Source organism: Anopheles gambiae, chromosome 2, assembly GCF_943734735.2.
Source record: "Anopheles gambiae chromosome 2, idAnoGambNW_F1_1, whole genome shotgun sequence".
Classification (NCBI taxonomy): Eukaryota; Metazoa; Arthropoda; class Insecta; order Diptera; family Culicidae; genus Anopheles; species Anopheles gambiae.
This window is the reverse complement of record NC_064601.1, coordinates 17,887,823-17,915,625: the sequence shown is the minus strand read 5'-3', so window position 1 is coordinate 17,915,625 and position 27,803 is coordinate 17,887,823. Positions and strand designations below refer to the sequence as shown.

Here is a 27,803-nt window from a genome sequence, read left to right as displayed (position 1 = left end):
AAAGGACAGTTGGTCCTGTTTGCCTTACCTTTGGCCCGGGTGTCTGTTCTTCACCTTCCGCTGTGTTGCGTTAGCCTTAAGGGACAAAAGCCCGTGACGACAGCTGGCAGGGGTTGTTGTTTGGCTTTTTTTTCATTTCTTTTCACGGCTGCTCCCGCTATTTGCTCTGTATATCAGTTGGTTTTACAGCTTTTACCCTACCCCCGCCGTTTGCCTCGCTTAGCGGGGTCCGTTGCTTTTTCCCCCGTGTAAGGGTTTGTGTTTGGTTTTTTACGTTACTAAAACAACCACCATCTTCTCCCCTTCCCAGTCCAAAGGCAATGGGTTGGGGTTCTCGATTTCAAAACCAACGGTCGACAAACGGAGCCTTATTTGAATTTCTCCAACGCTTCTCCACGCACCACAGTAATGCACGCACGCACGAACCCATGCACGCCACGGTTGGTTTAGGGGGGGGGGGGGGGAACAGCGGATGGAAGGAGAGGAAGGGGAGGGAAGCAAATAGAGCTGTCGGTTGGATCGGCTTGGTACGCTTGCGCGCAAGCGTGGGAAATCGGCCGGGAATGACACATACACAGAGCGAATGGTTGGAATGGCTGCGCGTGGGTCCGGAAGTAGTGTCGCTACCCTTAAGCATCGCACACGGTGGCAACAGCCTGGCGCGCATCTAAAATATCCGTCCGTGTCTATCGTGTCTGCCCGTTCGTCTTGTACCCCTGCGCTCTGTATTGTGACGTTGGGTATTTTTTTTTCTTTTTAAAAAATTGTACAACACACACACACACACACGTGGAAGGAAACGGCTGCTGCTGCACTGAGATGCGCGGGAATAAAAATTGAAGCATATGCGCACTCCGCTGGCTTACATTTCTTCCCATTGCAATGTGACGTTCTCGAAGAAGGCCATGGAAGATGCTGGGCAAACGAAACCAACAAAAAAAACGCACTCCTCATTCCCGTCCTAGAAAATGGGCACACGCAAGAAGGCGAAGGGCACAAAAGGATAGGAAATGAAGATAGAGAGGTAAAGATGATGATGATGATGATGATGACGATCAGCTTAGAATATAGCACAGCGGTCTGCCGTTTTTTTTTTGCACGCGATGGTACCGTTTGAATGTGTTTTTGTATCCGATTGCACACACTTAAGTCAACGGTAATTGGAAGGGTTTCACTGAAGATGCAGAGACATTTGCACAAATTGGGTTTAAATTGATTAATATTAAACAAAAAGAACGCTAGAAGAATATTATTTTTGGAGAATTGTTTTAACAAGATAATAGACATTTCGGAAATGTTTCGAAATTGTTCTTTTCTCTCTACAAACACTAAAAACAAAGAGAATTATGAGATTTTTTTAGTTTTTCATCATCGTTTGCTTACAACTGCATAGGCAGCTGACGAGCGTTTTCAAAAATTAATAATGGTAATTATGAGAATGATAAAATGCAATAATTTTGAAAGCAATATGACCGGGACTTGTGAATAATAAGTAAAATAAATAAAATGCAGCAATAAAGCAAGCAAGGGAAGTGTTTGAAATTTATTGATTGTCATGGTATTTTTCTAAATCAATAAATCCATCCAGCAGACGGCACCTGGTAATGGTGTTTGAAAAAATGTAGGAGAAAACATTAGCCGCAGCAGGGCGAGCGACCACCGAAATTAGAAAATGCCGCGAAGTAGCGAAGAGCTCGGTCGGAAGTGGCAAAGGCATGGGCGGAAGTACGGCGGTCATTGTTCATTCATACGAACCGTTTCGAATCCGGAACAAAGCATCAAGCAAGAGAGGGAAAGAGAAGCGCAATAGATGCAAGAAAGAAAGGGGAAAAGAGAGATAGAGAGAGAGAGCGCGATAGAGAGCGGGAAGCAAAATTTAGCTCATCTCGCGCCACCGGTGCGCAACAGAGCGCGAGAGAGCTAGCTAGAGCGAGAGAAGAAGTTCGTCGGAAACCATCGCTAGCAGAAGAAGGCGACGGAAGAAGAAGAAGAAGAAGAAGAAGAAGAAGAAGAAGTAGCAGAATCGAACACGTTCGCTCTGCCATGAATGAATTTACATGAATGAATGCATCATCCCCCGCGCGTATATCAACGCAAGGGCAGCAGAGGTGCTGGGAGGAAATAGAAACACACACACACACACACACACTTGAACACTGCCTCTTGCCAGGGGTTTGGTTTTTGCGTGGTTTTCGCTCGCCAGCAAAAGCTTACGGGATTTCTACAATGCAGCTTAGGATGTCATAGCATCGCGGCCGGTGACACATGGTCCCGGAGATTAGCGTTACAGCTGCACGTGGCACCCCGCGCAAAAGCAACTGATGCTGGTTCCGTGATTGATAGAACAAATTCAGCAACTTAACACGACAGTCGCTGCTTGAAAGAGGCAACACAAACGATCGGAAGCAACCAGTGAGCGAGCGAGCGAGCGAGCGAGAGAGGTAACACAAGCAAATGTAATCAGCAGCGAATGCAATTGCTTGTGCAAGTTGCCCGAATACAACCGTGCACCGAGCCTGTTCTTTTGCACCTTTTTTTACACCTTGCCGATAGCCTCCGTTCGCGTTGGTCACGTTGTCGCGTACACTCGCGCATTTCAAGGTCTCTCTACATCGCGCTGGCCCTTGCAGCAGGACAAGGTTCAGAAATCGACCGTATGTGTGTGTCTGGGTGTGTGTTTTAATGCTTCCGGCTTGCTTTGATTGTGTTGCGCTGCCACCACTGCGAAGACGACGGGTGAAAACGAAATGCGAGAACGAAATGTGTCTTCCCAACTGAACTCCGAGTGCAGTGGGCAAAATTAACCATCTGCCAATGAATGATCGCCACCCCGCCGCTGCATTCTTCGCGCAACCTTCGCGCAAACACACCGAACCCGAGGAAAAATGTGCCGATGACCTTCGCGGTGCGCGAAGCGAAAGTTTTGTTTGGATTTGAAGCAGATTATGTCAAATCGATTGTTTTTGTTTATTTTTGTATCTGCCCCGAGTTGTGTTTTCCTCGTTTTCCTTTCCCGTGCTGCAGTGTATGTCGCCGTGTCGCGTCAGGTCCCGCCGATTGCGGGGATTGCGGGGTAAGCAAAAGAGGGAAGTAGGAGTAAACATCGGAATTTAAATGCCTTCTGCGCGCCTTCTGTGCAATGCGTGTGCTTGTGTGCGTGCGTTTGTGTGTGGTTTTTATTTGTATTTTTTTTTTCTTTCACAATTTTAACGTCTGTCCCCTCGGCTCCCACACATCTCCTCACATCATCTGCACAGATGCTAGGATCGATCTCGTTTCCCGTAACGATTTCGTAATCGAGTGGGGGGGTAAGAGACATTCATTCATTGGTTTGTTGTTTTTTTTTGTTTTGCTGTCATACACACCTGGTCACTTGCCACGATCGGGGAGTAAGGCGTCGACACACTTCTCGCTTCGCACTTTCGGTGCAGACAGTACAGCTAAAAGTGATATTTTCTATCAATTGATCGACACGGTCTGCTGTGCAGGATGAAAATATCATAAATTTTGACACATCCTGCGTGCGACCGAACAGCAGGCAACGGAACGTACGTGCACGCGCACCTGTGTGTGCGTGTGTATGGAACTATGCTCACCAATACTTTGATTTTACTCTAGCTGATGCGTATATACGTGTGTGTGTGTGGTTGCGTGCGAGTGGTAGAGAGCGAGAGAGAGCGAGAGAGAGACCAACTCGAATCGCGCACAATCTCGGAACGTCAACCCACACACATCTGGAATGAATGTGGGAAAATGTCTCCATATTGTTCCTTCCGTTAATTTAAACCGTAAAACACATGTTTTTGGATAGAAAAAAAAACTCATTAAGCTGCATAAGTGATATTTTGCAATGCCTTCGATAAAAAATGACTAAAATCTACATAAAATAAGAATTTCAATTAATTGAATTTCTACCATCTACAGACATCGTTCTATCCCAGTGTGCCAGCGCTAGTAAGCGGGCGCGAGCGAGAGAGAGTGAGAGAGCACGCGAATAAAACGGATTTGTGACGGAAGGTGACGAGCGAGCGAGCTGCTGTACAGTTTTGTTGCGCTGGAACCAGTGTACTCCAGTCGTTTTGACAAGACTCTTGTGCAAAGTGTGAACGGGAACGCTTCGCATTCGTGTTCGTAGGCAGGCAGGCAGGCAGGCAGGAAGGCAGGCAGCAGCAGCAGCCTACCAGTGATTTTAATTGTACAGAAACCTGTGAAGAAACCGTGCAGCAGCATCTGGAAGGTGGTAGCAGTGTCACAAATAAAGTGAAAGTGTGCTGTGCCGAGCAGCGCATTGCGACCGTAGCAGGCCACAGAGCAGTCTGAAAGCGAAGAAAACTTGGGCTGTACTATGTGTGTGTATTATGCAGCTTTGGATTTGGTGCCCGATTTATGAATCAACTAGAAACGGTACCGAGCAGTAGCGATGGAAAGCAGGAAGTGAGAAAAAGAAGAGCACACGACAGAAGGAAGAAGAAAGCGAACTAGGGAACCAGGCTGCGTGAGTGTATGTGTGTGTTGATTTGTTTCATGGCTGTGTGTTAGGCTGTGTGTGTATGTGTGTGTGGGTTTGCTGGTAATTTGAATGGAAATGCAGAATGAATGAATGCTGCTCCGAATGAGTGAGCGAGCAGGCAGTAGCATGCGCGAAACGAAGCGCCACACGATAGTGTGAGTGAGTCAGTGAGTGTTTTGTGTGTGTGTGTGTGTGTGTGTGCGTGTGTGTGCGTGGAAGTATAGAAGGTTTTACGGTGTCGCGCGGGCTGGAGGAACGGGTGTGATATTGCACGTACACACCCACAGTGGCCACGGAGCAACGCCAACGCCAAACGAGGCAACGGCAACAGCAGCGACAGCCAGACAACGTATCACGCACACTAGACATCATCAATAGCAGTTGAGCCAGCGGTTCGAACGCACCGGAATCGCGTTTCGCTGAGCTGTGTGTGAGAAGAGTGTAGAGAGGTGTTGTGTGTTACTACACACTTTGCGAACAAACAGGCAGCAGCAGCAGCAGCAGCAAGCGCTTGACAGGACAAAAGCGGAAAGGTAGCGTTTAGGTGACAGTGGTGGTGGTTGTATGGTGAAGTGAGTGGTGGTGACAGCATCTTCAACCAACGCAGGAAAAAATCACAACCGCAACGCGTTCGAAATTCGGGAACAGAAACGGAAAACGCACAACACATCCAATCGCCAGTCCCCGCCCGACACCCCGCGCTGGTCGTACCGATCCATAGCAGCAGCACATAGTTATGGATTCAATATGGCTGACGACACACGTAAAGTTCGTGTCGAGGAGCAACTGAAGATCAAAATAGGTAAGTGTGTACACACACGGAGAGAGGTGTTCAGTGATTTGTAGGGTGGTTTTGCCGTTCGCTGTTCTTTTTTTTTTTTTTTTTTTTTTTGGTTGTTACTTAGTGTTTGCGTTGTGTTGTGCGTTACGGTTAGTGTGAGCTTGTGGTGGACCCGCAAAAAAGGGGGCCTGTGTTCGTTACCCACCATCGGCATTGGTTTGTTCCAGAAGCAGTATCGTCGTAGCAAACGGTGATTGCGACTGTGTGTATCCCTATGCTTACTGTGCCTACTGTGCTTACCTGTCCCCTTGCGGGCGGTTGATGTTGGGTCGTATGGGGGGTACGGATTGATATGGACTGGGAAGGAGGATTGTATGAGGTTTCGAGTAAAGAAAGGAAATTAAACAAGTCAGTCTTTGCTTCTTGAGTGAATGATTCTAAACGCGCTGGAAAACTTCAAAATCTCCAGCAAAACAGTGCGTCGATAGAGAGAGAAAAAGAGTGAGAGAGGAGGAGAGAGAAAAATGTAATATTCAGTGTGTATTTGAAATGTATTTGATACGATCGAATGAAGAAAAAGCGTGCACGTGTGTGTGTGTGTGTGTGTGCCCGTGTTACTGCTCGCACCCATCATAAGTGTTAAGGGGTGGGGGGGGGGGGGGGGGGGGGGGGCAGGGTAGGTTTGGGGATAAGTGCTATTTGGAAATCGAAACAGTTTTGTGTGTTGGTTTGTGAAGGAAGTGTTGGGTGTGGGGAGAGTGGAGGGGAGGGGGGGGGGGGGTCTGATTTCAATACCCGTTCCACTTCGCCTGCTGTGGTGTGTGCACTGTGTTGAACTACGAAGAAGAAGAAGAAGAAGACGAAGAAGCAAACTCTGTGCAACGGAAGTTGGTGATTAGCAACGCGCGCTGTCTGGAATGCTCGTACCATCAACAACATTTGGGCCTTTGTGCAAGCATGGAAGATGTGTGTGCGTGTTTGTGTGTGTGAATGTTCAATATTACAAAAAATAGTTTAAAATAATTCACCAAGTTCTGACACAGTGGCGTAAAAGAATGTTTCCACTGGGCAAGTTCGTGGTGGCGTTGGTGGGTGTTAAGAGGTGGCGCGGGCGGACTGGTGCAGATCAGGGTGGGTGGGTGGTTTCAGTTCGCTTGTGGTGGTGTGAGTTTGTACATGCGGAATCGTATATCCCAGTGTGCGTGATTTTACACGTGTATGTGAGTGTGTGCGTCTATTAATGTAACAAGAACTCGCGAGTGTGTAGGAAGACACAGGCAGGATGCTCCGTTACGTTTTTTTTAAGGTGGTGTGGAAGGTGGGAAGCCAATGCCAATCTCTTCCCCCCTCCTCCCCTCGTCCCACAGATTTGAATGTCAACAGAAGCCGCCGCGTGACGGAATTGTGTGTGATGTTGATACTGCACCAGCGTGCGTCGAAGAAACAAATCGTGATAGAAGCGATGTGTAACACACACACACACACACACACCGATTCGAACCCGATCGATCGTCGCCTTCCAAACCAAACTTGTTTCGTGCAAGCGCCTACGGCGTGAATCTGGGGATGAAAACACACAAAAAAACATACAATTCACCAACACGGTCGTCCCTAAGATCACAGCAACCCGCGCAATAGTGTGTCTCAGTGTCAATGCAACTAGTACAACCGAAAAGGAAAGAAAACAAAAAAAAACACACACACACACACAGAAATGCAATGCATTAATTACACTCCCCTTCCTTCTCGCCCACACCCGTTCCACATTTGCCCACTTGTTTCCGGTTGCCGTTGGTGTAGTTTTGCGTGTGAAGAGAATGGAAGGAGAACCGCAAATCGTGGGCTAAAAACCGATGCAGAAACAAAAAAAAAAAATGCACCAGGATCAAGTTTGCTTTAAAACCCCCTCCCCCCCTCACCCACCACAAAGCCATAAAGCAGGTGGTGAACTTCCGGCGGCGACTCGAATGACCGTGGGAAGCGGTCCCGTATCCTCGAAGGACGGGCGTCTCACGAAGGAAGAAACCACATCCACGCACAGCCACACACACACACACATATATGCGGGAAGAAGATGTCCTATAAATGTGTGGAAAAAATGGTGACATGCACATGCTTCCGTGCATGAGTATTGTCATGCAACTGCGCTTTGCTAGGAAAACTCTCACTCATTTTATTAAGTGGTTTTCCCCTGCATCTGTCGTTACACTTTTTTTTCAAATGCTTCATAAACATTTAACTACTTAGTGAAATAAACATATTTCACTTTCTCTCGCGCTGGGATCAACATGTCAGGGATGGGCAAGAAACAGTGAGGTGTCAGCGGTTGGAATGTTCGGGGTCGGAAAATGCACAATGCACAATGGAATAGTTTTTGGGCCCATTTCCCAGCAACAGTTTCCCACGGACCCCCCCCCCCCCCCCGCCGTACTCTGTGCACTGTTACCCCCGTACCCTCCTACCTCTCGGGGGGCTGGCACGTATCTGGAAGAAGAGCAATTGTCCTCCGGGTTTGGAATTTTTCCGAACCATAGCTCTCTAACCTCGTCCTCCTTCTGACGCTTGGGAGAAAACCAGGGCGGAAAACCCCTTTGCCTTGCAACTATTCACTGCCACTTTCCACTTGGGGCCGGGGACGGCGGGGGCCCACTTTCTTCAGTTGAAAGTGAAAAACACGGAGGTGCATTTAATTAATTAACTTCGTGTCTTTGTCTTTTTAAATCGTTTTTTGCTGCACCAGCTCATGAAATGCTAACGAGATTTTGAAGCAAATTTGCCGTCCCGCCCACAGAGACTTATGACTTATTTATGCTTTATGATGTGTTCTTGGTAGTAAGCTCCGGCGACACTCTATTGTTTGTGTTTGTTTGTTTGTTTGCTGCGTGTAACCGCAGCGGAGGGAAAACGAACCTCCCCATTCCCCTTCGCGATGAAGAAAGTGACCAACTAACAATGACACTTTCCTGGGTCTTCTTCGTGTATTCTTTTCCCCAACATTTGCCATCATTTTTATTGCGCGCTTGTGTTGTATGTTGGCGCCCCGGCCTTCTCCTCCGACAACAACCTCTGCCTAGTGTGCTGCTCTCGCCGCCTCTCGTCATTTCCTGTGCCCCAACTCTCGCGCCATCGCTCGCCTGTGGTCACTCCGAGACGCCGGTGTGTGTGTGTGTATGTGCAGGGCATTGTAAACAAACGGGGGACGGCAGGACGGAACACCACACCGTGTTGTGCCGTTGCCTCGCCTCGTAATTAATCCCAATGAAATAGAAAGTGGCAAATTGGCTGCGAGAGATGTTAATTGACGTTGATGAGCACGGCACCGACGGCGCTGATTCGCGTTTCGCTTGTGGCGCACTGTGCGCCACGGTTCTGCCCCGGTGTGACGTCAACCACAAACCCATCCGACGACACCATCATCATCAGCATCCCACACACCACCACCACCGTCCATCCGTTCCCCTTTGCTTTGTGCTTTGGCGAGGGTGAAATCCATCCCCCCAAACACGCGTCACACGGGGCGCGTCACAATTCAATTGTTTCTAGCCGTCGGTGCGCAGCTTTGTTGCACCCTTTTTCTTGTGTGTTTTTGTTTGTCTGCTCTGGGGAAAGGGCTGCCGGGATGTGCTCGAATCAACATTGCACCGTTTTTTTCTTTCTTTCTTTCTTCTGCATTCAATCAGTAGTCAATTTAATCATTCATTTCTTGTCTTATCTGTACAAAACGCTCACAGGCTAAGGGCAGCGGATTCGAGTAGCGCCAACAATAAAAAAAGGCTTTCGTTCTAATTAAAACCAAAAATAGCCACGTGCCATTTTTTTGTGCCAGCAACAACCGGCCAGCCCAGCGAAGGCCTTTAGCGATTTGCGTGTCGATAGATTTACGGCAGAGATCGTACGGAAATGGCAACAAAATGGAAGGAACAACACAAAAAAAAGTTCTTTTAAATGTTTTATGCCCTTGATAACAACAACAACAGATGAACTTACTGAATTATTGAATCTTTTCCTGCCCATAATGGTTGTAAAAAATAAGCAAACAATCAGTGATCAGTTGGCCATTTTTATATCAGCAATGTTTAATGGGCTTTTTTTACAAAAACCAAAAAAAAAAACAAAACCAAAACATGTACTGCTGGGCTTGAGCTGAGCTTCCAACAATCGGTTACATTGTTTTTTTCCTACGTGCGATCGCTAACGGCTTAGATCATTCGCTTCGAGACAGGAAACGCTCATTAGGCGGGGGGTGGCCCCCGTTGACCATACGCCATCATCCTCATCTCCTCATCCGCCTGCCTACTACTCCCTTTTAAAGAGCCGACCGACTGGGCGGAACGACTCTGCTTGCTGGTACAGCCTGGCCGGTGAACAAACTAGCAGCAGCAAGAATAGCAAAGAAATGTGACTCACACAAAGACTAACACGCCGCGCCAATGGTAAAGTTTAAGCGCACGACTTTTAGCGCACCGCGTTTCCCCTCGATCCTCCTCGCGCCGGCCAAATGTGCATATGCCAGACTGATCGAAACCAACCAACCGCGCCATTGTTGTCCCATGCCTTGTACGGACACTTTTCGCCGATGATTCATCATCGAATTTATGATGCCGATCGAATCGAAGCTTTGTTGTCGCTTCCCCCCCTAGACACGCACATGACTTTTGTGTGAGAATATACTTCTACCATTATTATTTGCAGCATTACTCATCGTCACTTACAGCACCATCTGTTGACTAAAGTTGTGCAAAAAAGAGGTATTTTAAAGGCTAATTACAGCCATAAAGAGAGAGAGAGCCTTAATGAATGATCGAAAAAAAAAATTGCCGCAGCTTTCCAAACTCACCACCACCGAATCGAGGTGATTGAATAAGTTGGACTGTGCCTATAGTGCCTACAATTCGACCATAAAACCCCCCACCAAAAATGGAGCAATTATTGCCCCGGCATATTAAATGTGAATTTTTAAGCTCAATTTTTATTGCTGCGTGCACTTTCTAACCGTTGGTAATGTGTGCTGCTATTCCTTTGCGCAAAAAAAAAAGAAGTCTACCACTAGGTCGTCCCCCGACCCCACACCATATCATTACCCGTGAACTGTGAGCAAAAACTGAAGAAGTAGAAGAAACTACTTTTGAAGCACCACATTGGCGTGGCGTGTGGGGGGGAAGGGGGGTCTCGATCACCCGGTGCACGGTCGGCCGGCTGTCAATCAGTAACAGCCCGTACCCTTACGGTGACCTGGATATACAGGACGCGGCACCAAACGCGGGTGAGCTTTTACGGCCATTTTCTCAACATGCCGAGGGGGGGGGGGCTAGCTGTGTGCTATTTTGTGCTGCTGCCGCTGCTGCTAGTTGCGTTACCGATTTTCTTTTAATGTTCGTACGGATTGCTCCGTTCCAGGCCCCCCCTCCAGCTCCGTGGCGTAAATGAGCTCCCAGCGCTCGATCCCCAGAAACCAGCTGTACGTGCCTTACCTTTAATGGTTTAATTAGCACATACAACCGGGTTGATGGGTAGTACGCACACACACCACAACACCACCTATGGTCGTCGTGGGTCTGAAATATCGGAACCGGGGCGGAAGAACTGTCCTGTGCTCTGCTGCACCTTGTTGTTGATCGGGTACGCGTAGGACGATTATATGATGATCGCAATCTGGGCTGAAGTCGCACACGCCTAACGGAGAGGCAATCCAATTGGCGTTACCCATGGTAACGCATTTTAGAGCTTGTCAAGCACACCATCGCACATACGCATGGACCTTGCCGCTTGGCAAAGGCGTTTCTCATTTGCGAATGCATAATTTATCAGGCGCACTGTGTGTGTGTGTGTCTCGTTGGCGTTTGTCGGTTCACGTGGGAAAACTAATCAATAACTAGCGGCCCGAACAGAGACCCAGTGTCTCTAATCTGGTAGTTTGCTATTTGTTGCGCTTGTCAGCTGGGCGATGTAGCAACACGGTTGGCGGCAAGGAGTTGTTCGGAGTGAACTATTACAAAAATAAGGTGTAACATCTATGCTAAAAGCTGTTTTATGCGCACATGTGACTCTTCAAGGGACCACTTATCGTCAAATTTGAACAATCTCCGAGAAAGTCTTCCTTTCCTATATTCCATCCACAAAAAGACTACAAAACGTAGGTGGTAGTTTCAAAATTGATTTATTTTAACCAACCAGTAATACAGATTCCAAAATTTAAGGGAACTCGAACCAAGATTACGAGCTGTTTGCATTGTTTGGAAGCTCCACCCGTAGGACGACACTGTTCACCAACCTATCCGCGCATATGAGGGGATTATTCTCATTCAAAAGGGCCCACGGAAGATACGGGGTTTTGGTTTTGCCTTTCAGCGGGTCCCTCGCTTTCCTTATGAGGGGCAGTGGAGATATTGGGGGGCCTGTTGGGGAAGGTCGATCCCGATTTGTTTGCCAGAAGGCTCCGCCGTCGTCCAGATGTGTGGATGGCGGCGGCTTCGGCGGCGGGGACCATCGTTCATCCCACGAGAGCTGTGAGCAACACGCCTCCCTTCTTCTCCTGCTGCAGTACAGCAAGAAACTTTCAATTTTTCGAAAGTTTTTTTTTTCTTCTTTCTTCTTTGCTTCACTTCCTCTTGAGGGCCACCCGATGTCATCGATTTTCATCACCATCATCATCATCATTGTCCAGCGTTGGCACGTCCCAAGAGCTACTGCTGGGGTGCGTAAAATGTGTGTGTATGTGTGTGTGTGCGGGAAGGGGGGAACCTGCTTGATCGGGACAGATCGACAGGGAGCTATACAGCTACACGCGATCCATGGCATTGATGATCGCGACGCGACGGGATGGGATAGGACGGTGATGGCTGGGAGATGTCGGTGGATGCTCCTCCCGGATCGCTTTCACCCATTTGTAATGAGTGCGAAATTAAAATGTCTCCAACACACACACCCTCTCTATCCTTCTCCGTGTTTGCTGAAGTTTGTATTGCACGTGCCCTTTCCCTTTAAAACACTATCCAAATTAAAGTTGCACCAGATGGCTGGTGTTGCGGCTGGTCTCACGCAAGTTTCGTAACGATTGATTGTGCTTCGGATGGTGGGTGACACACACACACACCGACATACACCCACGCACACATAATCGTCGTGTGCATGATCAACACCACCACCAGCGTCGTCATCCAAATCGCCATCCAACATCCACGATGTCGCCTTTTGGTGCGGGGCGCGCAGCCCACGGAAAAGGTTGGCCGCGCGCCGTATGTAAGAGCAAAGTTGAGCGGGTTTCTTTTTTTTTTCTTCGAGGAATTGATTGGCTTTCCCATCGCCTCCCGGCAGGGTCGCTAATGCGCGCACTAACGCCTCCGTGCTTGAAATCGATCGCCGCGCACACATTACGCAAAAGCGTCAATCCCGCGGGCGGAAGTTGTTTGCGCGAGCGAGCGAGGAAATGAGCTTTGCTTGTGTGTGTGTTTGGGGTTGGCGTTGTTTTTGGTTGCGACACTGCTTGGCTCTTCTTGACTTCAGAAAGCCACCCGTGGGATGTGTTTGTGTATGTGTGGTACAAGGGGAGGGGGGCATCCGAAACAAATCTGTAATCTATTGGAATTCTAATGTGTCGTCGATAAGAGCCATCCACCAAAACACAACGCTGGTATGGTATGGCAGTCCAGTGGCGTTCGCTGAAGAGTGCCACACCTGTGAGGGATCTTACTTTGTTGCGCCGGCCGGGGGACTGAATGCCACACCCCCCGTCCGTGTTTACAACGTCAGTGTGACGACGGTGGCCCTCGTTTGATCCCTCGCAGGAAGGAAGCGGCACATTTGCTACTTCTATTATTGCCACCGTCTACGTCAACATTCCTGCCAGTGCCAGGAATGGGTTGAAGAGTCCACCACCCCGCACAATCTACAAAAGATGACCGCAAGTGTGTGTGTGTGTGTGTGCGGATGCCAAGCAGCAGCAGCAGAGAGTGTCATTTCCGGCTGGTCATTACAACGATAAACATCCACACACACACACACACACACACACATACCGATGTCCAACCGAAGTCCATCCGAGCCGAGAACACAAGCGCCATTGCGCGCGCGAAGAGAGCCCTGCCCTGGGTGCACGGGAAAGGGCCTGGGCGGCCAGCTCAATCTAATACCAACGGCCAGAGACAAAACAAAAATCACCAATATATTACCCAACAACAGCAACAACCGCTGCGGCAGCGCACTGTGTGTGTGTGTGTGTGTGTGTCTGTCGTGTGGACGGCGGCCGGAAGTGTTGCTGATACAAACGTGGGTTGATAATGGCTGATGATGAGGCCCAGCGGCCTGTGTTTGGCGATGGGTGGGAAGGGGGGGAAGGGGTTTAAGGAGAGATAGAGAGGAGGATGATGGTAGTTTCCTCGGCTGTGTCGTGTGTGCATGTGCGCGCCCACTTATCGGTCAGGAAATTACTTTATCTCCCATGGTGGTGGTGTGTGCGTGTGTGTGTCGGGTGGTGTGCGAGAGCGCTCTGCGCCTTAGACACGATGAGACATGCCTGCTTGCTGCTGCTGCTGCGGCTTCTGCTGTCCCCGATCATCGATGCCGCGGGGTGCTGTGAGGTGGCCAACCTCACACGTTCTTAGCGGACGCGTCTGTCCGTTCAAGTTGAGAGAGCGCGCGCGCGAGTACGGCACACAGATGGGTCGGTTTGGAAGAATGTCACTTACTTGAGCAATGTGTTTTCTTCTTCTTCTTCTTCTTCTTCTTCTTTTCGTTGATGATCATCCGGTTACATTGACCTAATTTATATGTAGCAAAGGTTGGGCTTCATTTTTATGCTACTTATTCAAACATATATTAACTCTCCGTTACGAACTGAAGGTCATTCCAGATACCATTTGAACTCACAAATGCTAGGCTTTTTTTAGATCGCCGGTTAAACCGTCTGTTGTTCATCCAACCATTTAAATTGCAAAAAAAAACAGCATTTCTTAACAAATCACCTGCTCGTTGCTGAACGTTGATTCTACACCCCGTAACACAAATTGGCATTCTTGATGATGAATGACCACCGTGTGTGTAGTACTGGCCCCGTTTGACCGTAAATGTTTTGCCTACTGAAAAGGTCGCCGTTCCACTCAGCCGTTAATGTTCCCCGCACCAACCAGGAAGAAAAGCAGCAGTAGCTGCAGCAAAGAAATCGGAACGAAAGGAACCGCTTCCTTCCTCTGGCGGGGAGACTACTGACTCTTGGGCAAATGTGCAATCAGTAAAAACAAAACAAAAAACAAAAAAGCACGCACACTGCGATGTGTGCAGCGCGCGCAATGGTGTGGGACGGGGAGGGGGGATATAGGTGTAGCGTAAACACGATAATTGTGGTTCCATTTATCGTCATTTCCCTTAAACGTGCGCCTCCAGCCAGGCCACCGGAGGGAGATCGGAAAGGAACGAAAGGAACTGCAAATGATGTTGGTGTAGTTGGGAAGTGTTTTTTCTTTTCTTTTTCGATTGTGGATCTTACCATTTAACGGTTAATTTGATATGTTTGCTAAATGATTTATAATTACTGTTGTTTTGTGGTGCTTTGCAAAAGAAATCGGAAACATATTTGTATTTATTACTGCATTGCTGTACATTTAGTGGCGCGTCCGCGCATTTACCTTATTGCGCGGTCGAGTACAGTTTATAATAAGCGGAAAATCAATAATCGTTGTAAAAATAGGTTCACTATCTCTACTGCATCCCTCGCCTACCAGCTGCCCAAGTGCCACACTACTTGGTGGCCATGATTCATCGCTGTCTCTTCAAACGGTCAATGGCACGTTTTTCAAGCTCTCGAACAATATTTATTTAAAAAAAGAAAAACGGAAGAATTTATCACGATAACTGTTCTGATGGCACACGCATATGTCTGTCTGTCTGTGCGTGTGAGTATGTGTGTGTGTGTTCTATTCATTCTTTACTCATTTTTTGTTGATCTGACTCATTACCGTCGCCAGTGGTAGACATAGTCGTCGTGGGCAGCCGACACATACAAACGAAAAGAAAAGAAAAAACTCAACCATCCGGATCTGTAAGCTTCTTGGGCTTCGCAGTAAGATGAAATGAGATAAAAAAAAACCAAGCAACAACGATGCACAAACTGCACTGCAACAGGAAAAAGACCCACCAACACCATCACACACAAATTAACGCAGCCAAAGGAAGCCGGGGGCCAAGCCGGACTGCTGCCGCCGCCGCCTCGATGGTAATTTGATACACAATCGGCGCGGCACTTCCTTCTACGTGCCCGTACACCCGAACACTGTGCCAGGCCTACTCGAGGCGGCGTACCGTGTAGTGCCCTAGCTGCAGCAGTAACTGTGCCTCCCCCCCATTCGGAGGTCCACAACGTCGCGCGGCCTCTTCTAGTAGAGTAACCGGAGAGCAGCAAGTAGTTTGGTGCACATGTTGGATTTTCTTGATTTTTGTTTTTTTTTGTATGTTCAATATTTTCTAATGAACGTATCCGAGAGTCTCCGGTTGCACCAACCAGCCAGCCAGTAATTGGGTTGGTGTTTTAGTTTTTCTTCCATTTCCGTGGACTGTGTTTGCATGGCCGCATGTGTCCCCTTACTGTCAGCCGCGCCCGCTCGAGATTAACTCACCTGAACGTTGCGTATTCGTGTTGAGTAGTTGACTGTTTGGGCAGTACACGGCCTCTCTCTCTGTCTCCTGGCGATCGTTCGCAATGTTTTGTTTGTTTGAGAATGTGTGGTTGACATAATTAAAACCATTCTTGCAAATAGTAACGTATGACGTGCGTATCAAAATGTGTGAAATGTATCAAAAGCAAATTAAAAACATTATCAAACGAAGCTTCTGCTCTCTACTTTGCCTCGGTTGAGAATGAGCCACACAAACAACAAAAAAAAACAAACAAATATAATCAATCGTTCTGGGTCCAGTGGGTCCAGAAGGGGTGGGAGGGGGTGGTGGGGGTTATGTCGAGCGCATCCTCTTCGTAGCGGAACTGATCGCGTTGCATCATCTTGATTTTGGTTGGTGGGGTGGGCCTGTATGGTGATGGCGCTTTGCCACCCGGTTTGGCCCCTTCTGCATCAAGCACACACACACACACACACACACACACACACACACACACACACACACACACACACACACACACACACACACACACACACACACACACACACACACACACACACACACACACACACACACACACACACACACACACACACACACACACACACACACACACAAACACACACACACACACACACACACACACACACACACACACACACACACACTCAACCGGCCGTCGTCACGCCACTATCTATCGAGGAGCCACTTGTCTATTGACCGTTGTCGCATAGCCCTCGATCTTCTCGCTCCGCGGGGAGGCATGGGGAGGCGGTGTTATTCATCGCTTCCGGTCCGATAAGCTCGCGGGGAGACGCGCCTGCAATCGAGCATGGTTGATGGGTGGAGGGTGTGTGTGTCAAGACATTTCAAGTTAATTTGAATGCCACTGCACAGAAAGTGCCACGGACGACGGGTGGTGGGAGGTGTTGTGTATGTTCAGTTGTGTAATTTAAATAGGAACCCGGCTCTTGCAAAGGCTTCAAGGGTGTAGACCAAGGCGAGGAGCAGCGGTTTCGATGGTGGGAGTACTATCGGAGGTGTGTGTGTGTAGTAGCGTTTGTCGCATGTAGCTGTTAATGAGTTTCATTCACCAAAAACCCCGGACCAGCGTTTTTTGTGCCAGTGGCAAGCGAGCGTGAAACAGAGGGGTGGATTTTTCTTTTTTCTTTTTTTTTCGTTAGTAAAACACACACTGAAACACCTTCCTCCTCCCGTGCAAAAGGCCCTTGCTGCGCTAGCCAGTCGGGAGACAGACGTGCCAAAATGGGCAACAGCAAAAAAAGCGTTTCGAAGGAGTGTAGCAAGTTTTAGGGTTTTGAATTCGATTTGTCGTGTGAACCAGGCAGGCAGCATTCCCTTCCTTCTCTCTGTTTTTCTCCATAAATCTTCTTTTTGACAATTTTTTTTTCATAATTTCCATGTTGGCTCATTACATGAAACACGTGCATGAAACAAGAGTGTGAGATGGGTTGATGGGCGATGGGAAAATAGACAAAATGGATCGCACTTTTGAAAGAAAGGCACGATCGTGTTTAGCGTTTGCTTGGCACGTTTTAAGCTTTTTGGCGCACAGAAACACACACACACACACGTTGCATCAAAAACCCTTATACCTGTTCAAAACAACCTGTTCATTCATTCATTCATGCTAGCACTTACACTCTTCACGAGCGTGTGTGTGTGTGTGTTTGACTTTAGTGTGGATTTGTTTTCTAATTTCTCCCTGTGAGAGTCTTTTCCTATGCTATCTCCTTCTTTTCCCCCCTCTTTTTGGGGGTTTCAGTTTCATAGCCTTTTTTGTGTGTGTGTACATAATCCGCGATGGTAACGAAGCGCAGTGCGTGCGCTTGGTCTGGTGGCTGGTTGGTCCCACAAGGTCATCGTGTGCCCCCTTCGCGCTACATCGTGCCGATGGTGGTGTGAAAAGTAATACATTAAACTGGTAGACGACACAGCGCAACGATGTGTGTGCTTGTACCCGGTTTGGCATTTGTTTCATTGATGGGGTCGGAGTTTTCTTAATCAGCTGCTTAAAATGAGTTTACTTGCAACGCGCATGCCAGAAGAAGAAGCCGTACATGGCGAAGGGAAAGTTGGTTTATCGGAGCCTAAAAGCTGCTTGTTTTTGCTTAACTATCTGTGTGTAATGTTTAGCTATGTTGAACCCACCGTTGCGGAACACGCGCTTCGCCCTTGAACGTGTCAGCCGCAACATTAACCGCAACAGGCTAACGCACGTTAGTTTGACCTTTTAAAGGAGGCACACTGTCACAAACATGTGTGCGCGCGTTTGTGCCTCACCAAACCGCTTAGAGCAGCAAACATCCTACAAAAGTCCTTCAAAACGATGTGGACACGACTACATTAACCACCAAACACCAACAACACGCCAACATAAAAGTAAAATCACCACCACCCATCCCTCTCCACAAGAAACAGGACAGGAGTCGAAGCAGACTATTTCTCCGGGGATCGCCTCAACTCCCTCAATCGCCACTTCGCCGTGAAGTGTAACGCTTCGATGATACTGACGCGATTTTTTTTTGTTGGTTACATTCGCGCTCCACACACACACACATATGCAGTGAATTGATGTCAAAATCGATCGAAACACGCTCTCCAATCCGTGTGGCGTGGGTGGTTGTGGAGGGGTCGAACCTTTCGTTATGAATGGAGATTAAAATTGACAGCAGATTGAAGAGAGAAACAGAGAGAGAGAGAGTGAGAGTTAAGGGGAGATCAAGCGACCTGCGGCACTCCCAAGAAAACACATTCAACGCGCAACCGATCGGGGACCGGCAAGAAGGAATCCATTACGATGGGTGGATGAATGTCAACCCACCACCAACAGCTGCGGGCGCGGGTGGCACGGGTTTGCGCGGGTGTTTGGGTAGCCCTACGCCCACCCAACCGCCCGCCGGCCCGGCCCGCCCTGCCGGATGACTTCATTTATTGTCAATTATTGTCAATCGCATTGAGCTACACACACACACACACACACGCAAATACACTCACACGTCGTGTTGGCGCTTTTCTTGTCGCCCATCGCAGGCCATTAACCGTGTTTCGCTATACTGCTATTTGCAGCCACTTGGCAAACCGCCCCCCCCCCCCAAGCATGGTATACCTGCGGACAGAACCGTGTGACATGCGCAAAGACCCACCCACCCACCCGTTTGGGGGAGTGGAAGGATGGTCGACACTTTCTTTGAATCAAAACGTGTAACAGAGATATGGTGGCAGTGCGGTGGGCGCCCGTACTTCATTCATAACGCAGTGAGACGCGCGGATATCGGGCCCCCCTTCGTTTGCCGATATCAATCATTCACAACTCGTTAGAGGACCTTTCCTCTCCACCCCCCATCCTGGAAAATGTAGTCTATATCCCCCGTTGGGGGGTGACCTTTTTCCCCTGTGGTATGGTGGAATTCTCCTCAACATGCTTCCTTTGCTTCGTTTGCTCAGTTGCTAGAATATGGTGTCCATGTCAAGTAACTAACTATAAGGGAAGGGTCGGTTTTGGGTGAAAAAGGGTGAACAGCTATGGAGTGTAGCGCAGTAAGCGCACGGGGCCTACACTCCTACTTCATGCATTAATATGATTCACTTTGTTGCTAATGCGCGAACACGTGCTGAATCCATTCGGAAGCGAATAGCGAATCGCCCAATAGGATTGCATTTGCCACCGTGTCACAACCACCACTACAAAGTGTGTCAAACTTCCGTCTAACTCCCGCGTGTGTGTGTGCCCCATTCGTAGAGGAATAGAGAATGACATCACACATTCGCGTGCGCGATTCCTATAGGACAGCGCAGTCGGGTGGCGCGCAACGAAGCAGAGCGTCGTCGCCTGCGGGTCTGCTAGGGTTTTCGTTTCCGTCCCGCATTGTCCTCGTCATCGTCGTCGTCGTCGCGTGCTGTAACCGTGCCGGCATTGGCCTTATCAATTTCCCATATCCGCAACGAGAATAAGTTGGCTTGCACACAGTCATCATGCCAGCAGGAGCGTGGTTTACACATTACGTACACACACGATACAGAGACGTGCAAAACGGTGTTCGTTGTGGTTCAATTTAAGGACAGGAGGGTAAAACACACAAACACAGCACCACCACCATCATCGGCGTGTTCTTGCAATGTCATTTGAATGTCCCTCTGTTTCCGGAGGCTTCCCGGTGGCGAGGTGTGGCGTGAATGGTTGCGCTGCCGTTGCTACTAGGTGCTGCTGCACGTGTTGAGAATATCAACTGTTGAAATTTGAAAAAAGACGGAGTTTAGCGCAGTAAATGGCAACGGTGTGCGAAGCTCTCGAAGCGAAGCAGAATTTGCGCTTAAGGGCATTATAATTGTTTGCCTTTAATTTATTCTCATTGCATATAAAACCTTGTTTTATGGTACACTACAATGTGCTCATACACACACTCTCTCTCTCTCTCTCTTTCATTCTTTAACAGGCGAAGCGAAAAGTCTCGTAGGACGCAGCAGCAATGGCAGTGGTACCACCACGTCGTCCAAAGAAAACCGGGACGTCTACTGCACGATCGCACTCGACCAGGAGGAAATATGCCGGACGCCCACGATCGAGCGGACGCTGTCGCCGTTCTTTGGCGAGGAGTACCAGTTCGAGATACCGCGCCCGTTTCGCTACCTGTCCGTGTACGTGTGGGACCGGGACCGGCACCTGAAGCAGGACAAACCGTACGGCAAGATCGCGATCCGGCGCGAGGATCTGCACCAGTACAATCACAAGGATCACTGGTTCCCGCTGCGGCCGGTCGACGAGGACTCGGAGGTGCAGGGCATGGCCCATCTGCTGATCAGCATCGATGACGGTGTGGGCAACCTGAAGCAGCATACCGGCGAGTTCGAGGACTACCGGTATCTGACCCAGCCGACCACGCTATCCCGATTGCACCAGCAGCAGCAGCAGCAGCAGCAGCAACAGCAGCAGCAGCAACAGCTTCTTCTTCACCAAAACCATCTAAACCAGCACAATCTTCTTCACCATCATCTGCACAGCGCGTCCGGGGTCGGTGGTGGTGGTGAGTCGAAGGAGAACGGTGGTATCCTTCCTTACCAGCATCCGCCTCCTTCCCACTCGCCCAACCCGTCGTCCAACCATGCGCTGATGGCGGTACAGCTAAACAGTGCCGTGAATAGTACAAACCTAAAGTTATTTTACCCGACCAAGGGTGGCAGCAACAACGCGCACACACTCCTCGGCGGTGCGGTGGATGGCAGCGTCGGTGGTGGTGGTGGTGGTGGTGGTGGCGGTGCGGGCCAAATAGCGCCCCTGCTGAAGCTGTTCGACCCTACCCACACGTCCCCACTGCTGCTGTCGCTTTACACCAACGGCAATGGCGAGCTAGGGCACGGGCACGGTTCCGGTGGACTGCTGTCGTCCGTTGGTAGTGGCGGTGGCGTTGGTGGAGGTGGCGGTGGCGTTGGCGGTGGTGCTTACAGCAGCCAGATCAAAATCAAGCTGACCGAGTGTGTGGAGCTGGCGCGCAAGAACGGGCTCTGCGATCCGTACGCGGTCGTGGCGGCGCACTACTCGAACAAAAAGACCATCACCAAGCGAACGAAGGTGCGGAAGAAGACGATCAACCCGTCGTTCGACGAAACGTTCTGCTTCGATCTGTGCATCGATACGTGCGGGGGCGACTCGGCGAAAAGTGATAGCAACAACATGTACACGGTGATGCCGCTCGGCGGTGCGGACCTGTGCGAGGTCGTCATTAGCTTCAAGCACGCCAGCCCGGGCATTGGCGACGACGTGTTTCTGGGCGAGATCCGCATCCCGGTGCGGGGGAAGCAGCAGCAGAATGCGGTCCAGCCGAGCGCCTGGTACTTTCTGCAGCCCCGCACCAGCCAGTCGCGGCCGATGCGCACGTGCGCGACCCCGCCCGGCACCCGGCTGTCGTGCGACAATTCGCTCGGGTCGCTGCGGCTCAAGCTAAACTACACCTCCGACCACGTGTTTCCGCTCGCGACCTACGACCAGCTGTACAACGTGCTGATACAGTCGATCGAGCAGAAACCGATCACGGCCAGCGCGGTCCACATACTCGGCGAGATTAGCCACAACAAGACGGAGGTGGCGCAGCCGCTCGTGCGCCTGTTCACCCACACCAACGTGATTGCGCCGATGATAAAGGCGCTGGCCGATCACGAAATTTCGAAACTCACCGATCCGACCACCATCTTCCGCGGCAACACGCTCGTGTCGAAGATGATGGACGAGGCGATGCGGCTGTCGGGGCTGCACTATCTGCACGCGACGCTGCGCCCGATCGTGGAGCAGATCTTTGCCGAGCGGAAGCCGTGCGAAATCGATCCGTCCCGGGTGAAGGACGTCGGCGCGATCGAGGGCAACCTGCACAACCTGCAGGACTACGTCGGCAAGGTGTTCGAGGCGATCACGCAGAGTGCGGTCAAGTGTCCGGCGATACTGTGCGAGATCTTCCACAATCTGCGCGAGTGTGCGGCCAAGTACTTCCCGCAGAACAAGGAGGTGCGCTACTCGGTCGTGTCGGGGTTTATCTTTCTGCGCTTCTTCGCACCGGCCATCCTCGGGCCGAAGCTGTTTGATCTGACGACCGAACCGGGGGTAAGTATGTTAGGCTGTGGCAGTTGTTTTTGGTGATTGTGCGTGCAGGTTTTTTTCTTTTGTTATCGTAGGTTTCTCATAGACATAAATCATTACTGCGTATTATCAATCTCCGGTTGCCATCTATTTTTGGACTGATAAACTCGCAAACTTCCTGTTTCTCAGGGTGCGATTATCGCGTCGGTTCGATTGGACTTTTTTGACGTCACCGGCAAAATATAGTTACACGCGGTCTGGACACGTTTTTGGAGCCTATTTTAGGTGTTGCCCGTGCCCATGCGACGCGACCGCTGGCTCAAGATACGCGAACGGGGTGCGAAAACTCTACATGCGGTAGACATTCATTCGCCGGGTACGAGAGGATTAAACATCTTATCTTATCAAGCGCACGCTTTTTGCGCTCAGACACACACAGCTCACCAAGTGTGCTTGTTCGGTTTTCATTGATGCCTCTGTCCGTTTCTTGCGTTGCGGGTTGCTTTTCTGCTCGATAAGACGACACTCCTGTTTAATAGCGCTGCAAACCTTTGCCATTTGTGAATGAATAAAGCGTTGGCGCATCCCTGCCCGCCGCTGCTCAGGGCATGCGCACCCGAAGCCCATTCCGCCGGGGCCATTAAATGTGGCGATAAGACGTTTTTAAATTCTGCCAAAAAAAAAAAAAAAACAGCAGCTGCCGTTTCCGTCGGTAGATTTGTGACCGGATGATTTAGAAATGAAATGCGATGGTGCACTACAGCGCAAATCACCTCCACTAACTCCCCACGTGCCTGGTGCCCCGCAATTAATGGCTTCCCTTATCTTTGCTTCTCACAACAGGACGACCAGATAAATCGCACCTTAACGCTGATCTCTAAAACGATACAATCGATGGGCAACCTGGTCAGTTCGCGATCGGCACAGCACCCGTGCAAGGAGAAGTACACCGAGCAGCTGTACAAGAAGTTTTGCACCGAGCAGCACGTCGAAGCGATCAAGCACTTCCTCGAGGTGATTTCCACCGTCGGTGCCACCGGCGACAGTGGCGACGGGCTATCGAGCGCCCTGGAACCGGTGGTGCTGAAGGAAGGGTAAGTGTCCGGCAAGCTCATGCCCTGCAGAGAAGGTATTCCCCCGCCCCCAAACCCTGTCCTTGTGGTCCCCTGGTCCCTCCCATAGTGTGATGTTGCACTAATGTGTTCCCCTCTTGTGTCTTTTAACCTTTTCCCCTTAACCGGCTTTTATTAATACCACACTCCTAGTTCCTCATCAGCATCATTCGCTCCGTGTTCTCATGTCAAGTACTCAACTTCCACAAGTCCTTCATTTTGTGCCTGAATGTGTCCCACAGCCGGCCGTACACTTTCTCTCACTGTTCCACTGCTCGTACCGTTTCGTTGGCACGTGGTTTAGCGTTTGGTTTAGCATTAACAATTTTACTGTCTGTACACAATTGTTGTCTTTTGGTCTATTTTAGTATCTATATATTTTATTCTCTCTGTTCTCTCTTCCACCTTTATCTTTCTTCCCTTTATCTTTTTGAGAGAGAAACTCTCTCATCAAATGTCTGAAACGATCCGTGCCTTACATTCAACTAATTGGACAAAACATTAAATAACAAACAAAATCAAACAAACCCACGTAATATGTATAAATTTCATCCCTGAAATACGATCTTACGCACACGTTTCTGTGTGTGTGCGTGAATGTAAATTCTTCACTACGCCTACTTATCATCTCAATATGTCGTTGATGGGGCATGATCACGTTTGGTTACGTTCTGATATCCCCGGAAGTGAATGGTAAGTGTGGGCTGGAAGACGTTAGTTACCGCTGGTTCGCATTCGCTTCTTTAGGCTTCTGTTCGATGGCCTATGTTGAGGCGCATTTATTTGCTGTTTATTTGTAATTTTATTCATTTGATTTGCTTGTATTGTTTTGATCGATCGATCGAGCGTTCGATCTTTCAGACTTGAACAACAGTACCTTACGTCATTTTATATAATTTACCAATTTTCAACTTTATTTTGAATTTCAATTACTTTATTTTGAAACACACGCATAGCCTTGAGTTCATGAGTGTTGCTTTGCTCATCATTGATCATCCGCCATTCGCTGTTGTAATGCTTTAGCATGTGGGGTATTGTTTTTGTCCATCCGCGCATGCAACTCCAAGACAACCTCGTGCCTTTAATGATGGGCAATCTTTCCCTTATCATTAATTTTATGGTAATTTTACATCACTTACCGTATTTTTTATTCTATCCATTAAACATCCCTATTATTTGTTGAAAAATTAGCGCCCCTCAAGCAAGTCGAGTAAGCAAGCGAGGACAATAGCACCTCAAACTGGTGGAGTAATACCACCTGGTGACAATAGGACCAAATAAACAATCATCTCATTAATTGTATGCCCTCATTTTACATTTTCTTTACGCTTACTCTGCACTCTCTGTATTAATGGTATTAATTTTGTACGCTTTTTGATTCATCGTGTAGCCCGATATCGATAGAGTCCCCCTAGAGAGACACGAAATAGAAAGGAACCACGCAAAAGCCCTCAATCTAATGCAAAGTGTGTGTTTTTGTTTTCTTCTCTATTTTTTGTTCTGCCCTCGCGCACACAGGATGATGACGAAACGCGCCCAAGGACGCAGACGGTTCGGCAGGCGGAACTTCAAGCAGCGCTACTTCCGGCTGACGACGCAATCGCTTAGCTACGCCAAGGCGAAGGGAAAACGACCCATCTGTGATATACCGCTAACTGACATACTGGCTGTCGAACGGCTCAACGAACGGAGCTTTAAGATGCAGAACATTTTTCAGGTAAGCTTTCGAAAATACCCGCCGTTGCGCATTTACAGAACAGCGGCGGTTCGCGTTTTCTAATGCGCTTTTAATTGTTTAATTGTGCCACAATGTGATGGGGACGGGTAGGAATAACTTGTTGCAAGTTTTGTAGGCCAATACATGTATGTGTGTGTGTGTGTGCCTGCGAACGTTGTGAATGTTGCTACACTTTCTTGTGTGCATTTGAAAACAATTCCTTCCCCATTTTCCCAATACAGAGTTATGGGAGCACGTGCGTCTGTATAACCTCCATAAAATACTGCATATGGTTCCATTTTATCGAAGCAAAAGGGTGAACAAAAAAAATGTCTCTAACACACCTTCACCAGTACAATGTGTGAGGGACTTTAAAGGTGTTTCGAAACTCTCGCATTTGATGCCGAGAGGTGCCAACGAGGAAGGATTGGCACAAAGAACCGTACGCTTTTGCCGTCTTTATTATCTATTATGGGGTAAAACCGAGTGACAGGCCTAAACAGGGTGGAGTGACCTGAGGAGCGGCCTACAATCAACATAATGATGGGAATGCGAAGGTACATTGCGGCAATCGCGTCGGCGCCCTATACACTGCTCGCAGGGGCCGTAGGCGCACTATGCGTTTGGCCCACATCGGTGCAGCATAAGAATGGAGATGAATGAAATGAAAAGAATTTGGCCTGACAGAGCGAGTCACATGCAAACCGCATGAAAGCACTACAAGAGACGGGCGCAGGTTTCCAAATGGGTGTGTGTGTGTGTGTGTGTGTTCGTCCAAAAAGGTTGTGCGCAAAGCGAGATGGTATGGTTGTTGCTGCTGCTGCTGCTGCTCGCTGGAAAAGAAGCTTCGAACAATGGTTCGAGAAAACAATTGAATGAGCCTCAGCCGGAGATGACGATTCAAGAAACGCGGGGAGCAGACACAACACTGTTCGCCGAAGAAACGCAATGCACACACGCCACACGACGAATACACCACTTACCGTGCCGCCTCCGCTAACCAGCTCTTACAAAGATGGAGCATGCAATAGTTTCCCTTTTTTACTATTTCCCATTGGTTTTGTTGGTCCCCGCCAACACCGCCCATGTCTTAGCCTGTGTATTGGGGCCACTCGCAAGACACAACGCCCCCCCCCACGCGATATGCGCAACTAAGAAGCTTTAGAGAGCTTTAATGGATCCGAACGGGAATGAAATATGTGTCCCAGGCTTTCCACCAATAGAAATGTTTAGAGCATTTGCTACCAGTGCCCGTGCTGATAGAGGGGGAGTCACATTGATAGCGCAATACACGCACTCTCCCCCTCACAAGGAGACTACTCGATAGTGCGCAAGCGTGTCCCCCTGTGAAGCAGCAAGCATGGTGGGAAAATGTTTTTCCCATTCATGAAAGCGCCTGTTTTCATAGCCGAGCCGTTTGTGTGTGTGTGCGTCTCGCTCTGGCAAACGTCGGGGAAGGGTGGCAGGCTGGTTCGCGCAAACAACCACTTCATTCATTGTTAGCACGCTCTGGCTGTGCTGCTGCGAAGACAAAGGCGCGCACACCCGGAGTTCATCGCACTTGAGGTGGTTGGTTTTTATGGGAAGGGAAGAAGCAACCCCCATTCATGGAATCGCGCGCACACTAGTGTGGTGGTAATGATGCAAAAGGACCGCGAGGTCAGCCAAGGATGAATTTGTGTGTTTCGGGCCCAGACCACGAACCTTCAACGGGGCTTTTCGGGGCAAAAAAACCACACAAATTGGACAAAAGGCCATCTTTTAGAGTGCTTTCGACCGACGAGTCTGTTGGTTGAAAAAATCAATCAAAATATCAAGTAAAAAAAGGGAATGCATTTTTTCGGTCACAAGAAGTGATTTTTTTATGTATGCAGCTTGTCACGCTCCATAAAGTGTTTGTTGCAATTACACTACGGATGCTTGGCTTAATACAACAGGGATAGGGAGCGTATCGAATACGGTGTTGGCGCTGTTCTAAAAATACTAATAATCAGGCACTTTCAGCATCCGGCTGCACACTCTTGTTTCGCCCACTGGTGCATATCACTAATATGTATGCAATTGTAGCCCTCTCCCGGCGAGAGAATGTTTGCTAATTGGAGGTGCATGCGCCAAATCAATCACGCACCATTTTAAACATGCAAATGTGTGATTATCGATTCAAAAAAAAGTGCCAGCCATTCACTCGGTTATATATTCCGAGCACATACGCAACCCAATTTGCGATGCAACTCTTAATTGGCAGATCAACACTGACGCGAGGATGATGCAGTCGTGCAATCTTTACGCTCTCTCCCGAAAAGGGGCAACAATGAGAACATCACAGTGTGGCCGTGATATATGGCGCCAGCGTTTATGGTTTGAAACGTGGAGCGAACACTACTCCAGACCACCTTCCCCTTTTAAGGAGAAAGATGCGCCGTGGTGTTTCCCCTTTTTGGGCTAGTGAAGCTATTTCGTGAAGCTTCATATATGCTCGACCGCGA

At 49.0% G+C, this 27,803-nt stretch overlaps 1 protein-coding gene across 1 annotated transcript in view; it reads left to right on the top strand.

Moving 5' to 3' along the window:
- Positions 1-2,675: 2,675 nt before the first annotated feature.
- LOC1269298 (GTPase-activating protein) overlaps positions 2,676-27,803 on the top strand; it is a 30,340-nt gene continuing 5,212 nt past the window's right edge. The window contains exons 1-4 of the mRNA XM_061641335.1: positions 2,676-5,312; positions 20,357-22,512; positions 23,332-23,582; positions 25,119-25,317. Coding sequence (XP_061497319.1) covers positions 5,258-5,312; positions 20,357-22,512; positions 23,332-23,582; positions 25,119-25,317 — 2,661 coding nt within the window. The 5' untranslated portion in view covers positions 2,676-5,257. The remainder of the gene's footprint in view (positions 5,313-20,356; positions 22,513-23,331; positions 23,583-25,118; positions 25,318-27,803) is intronic.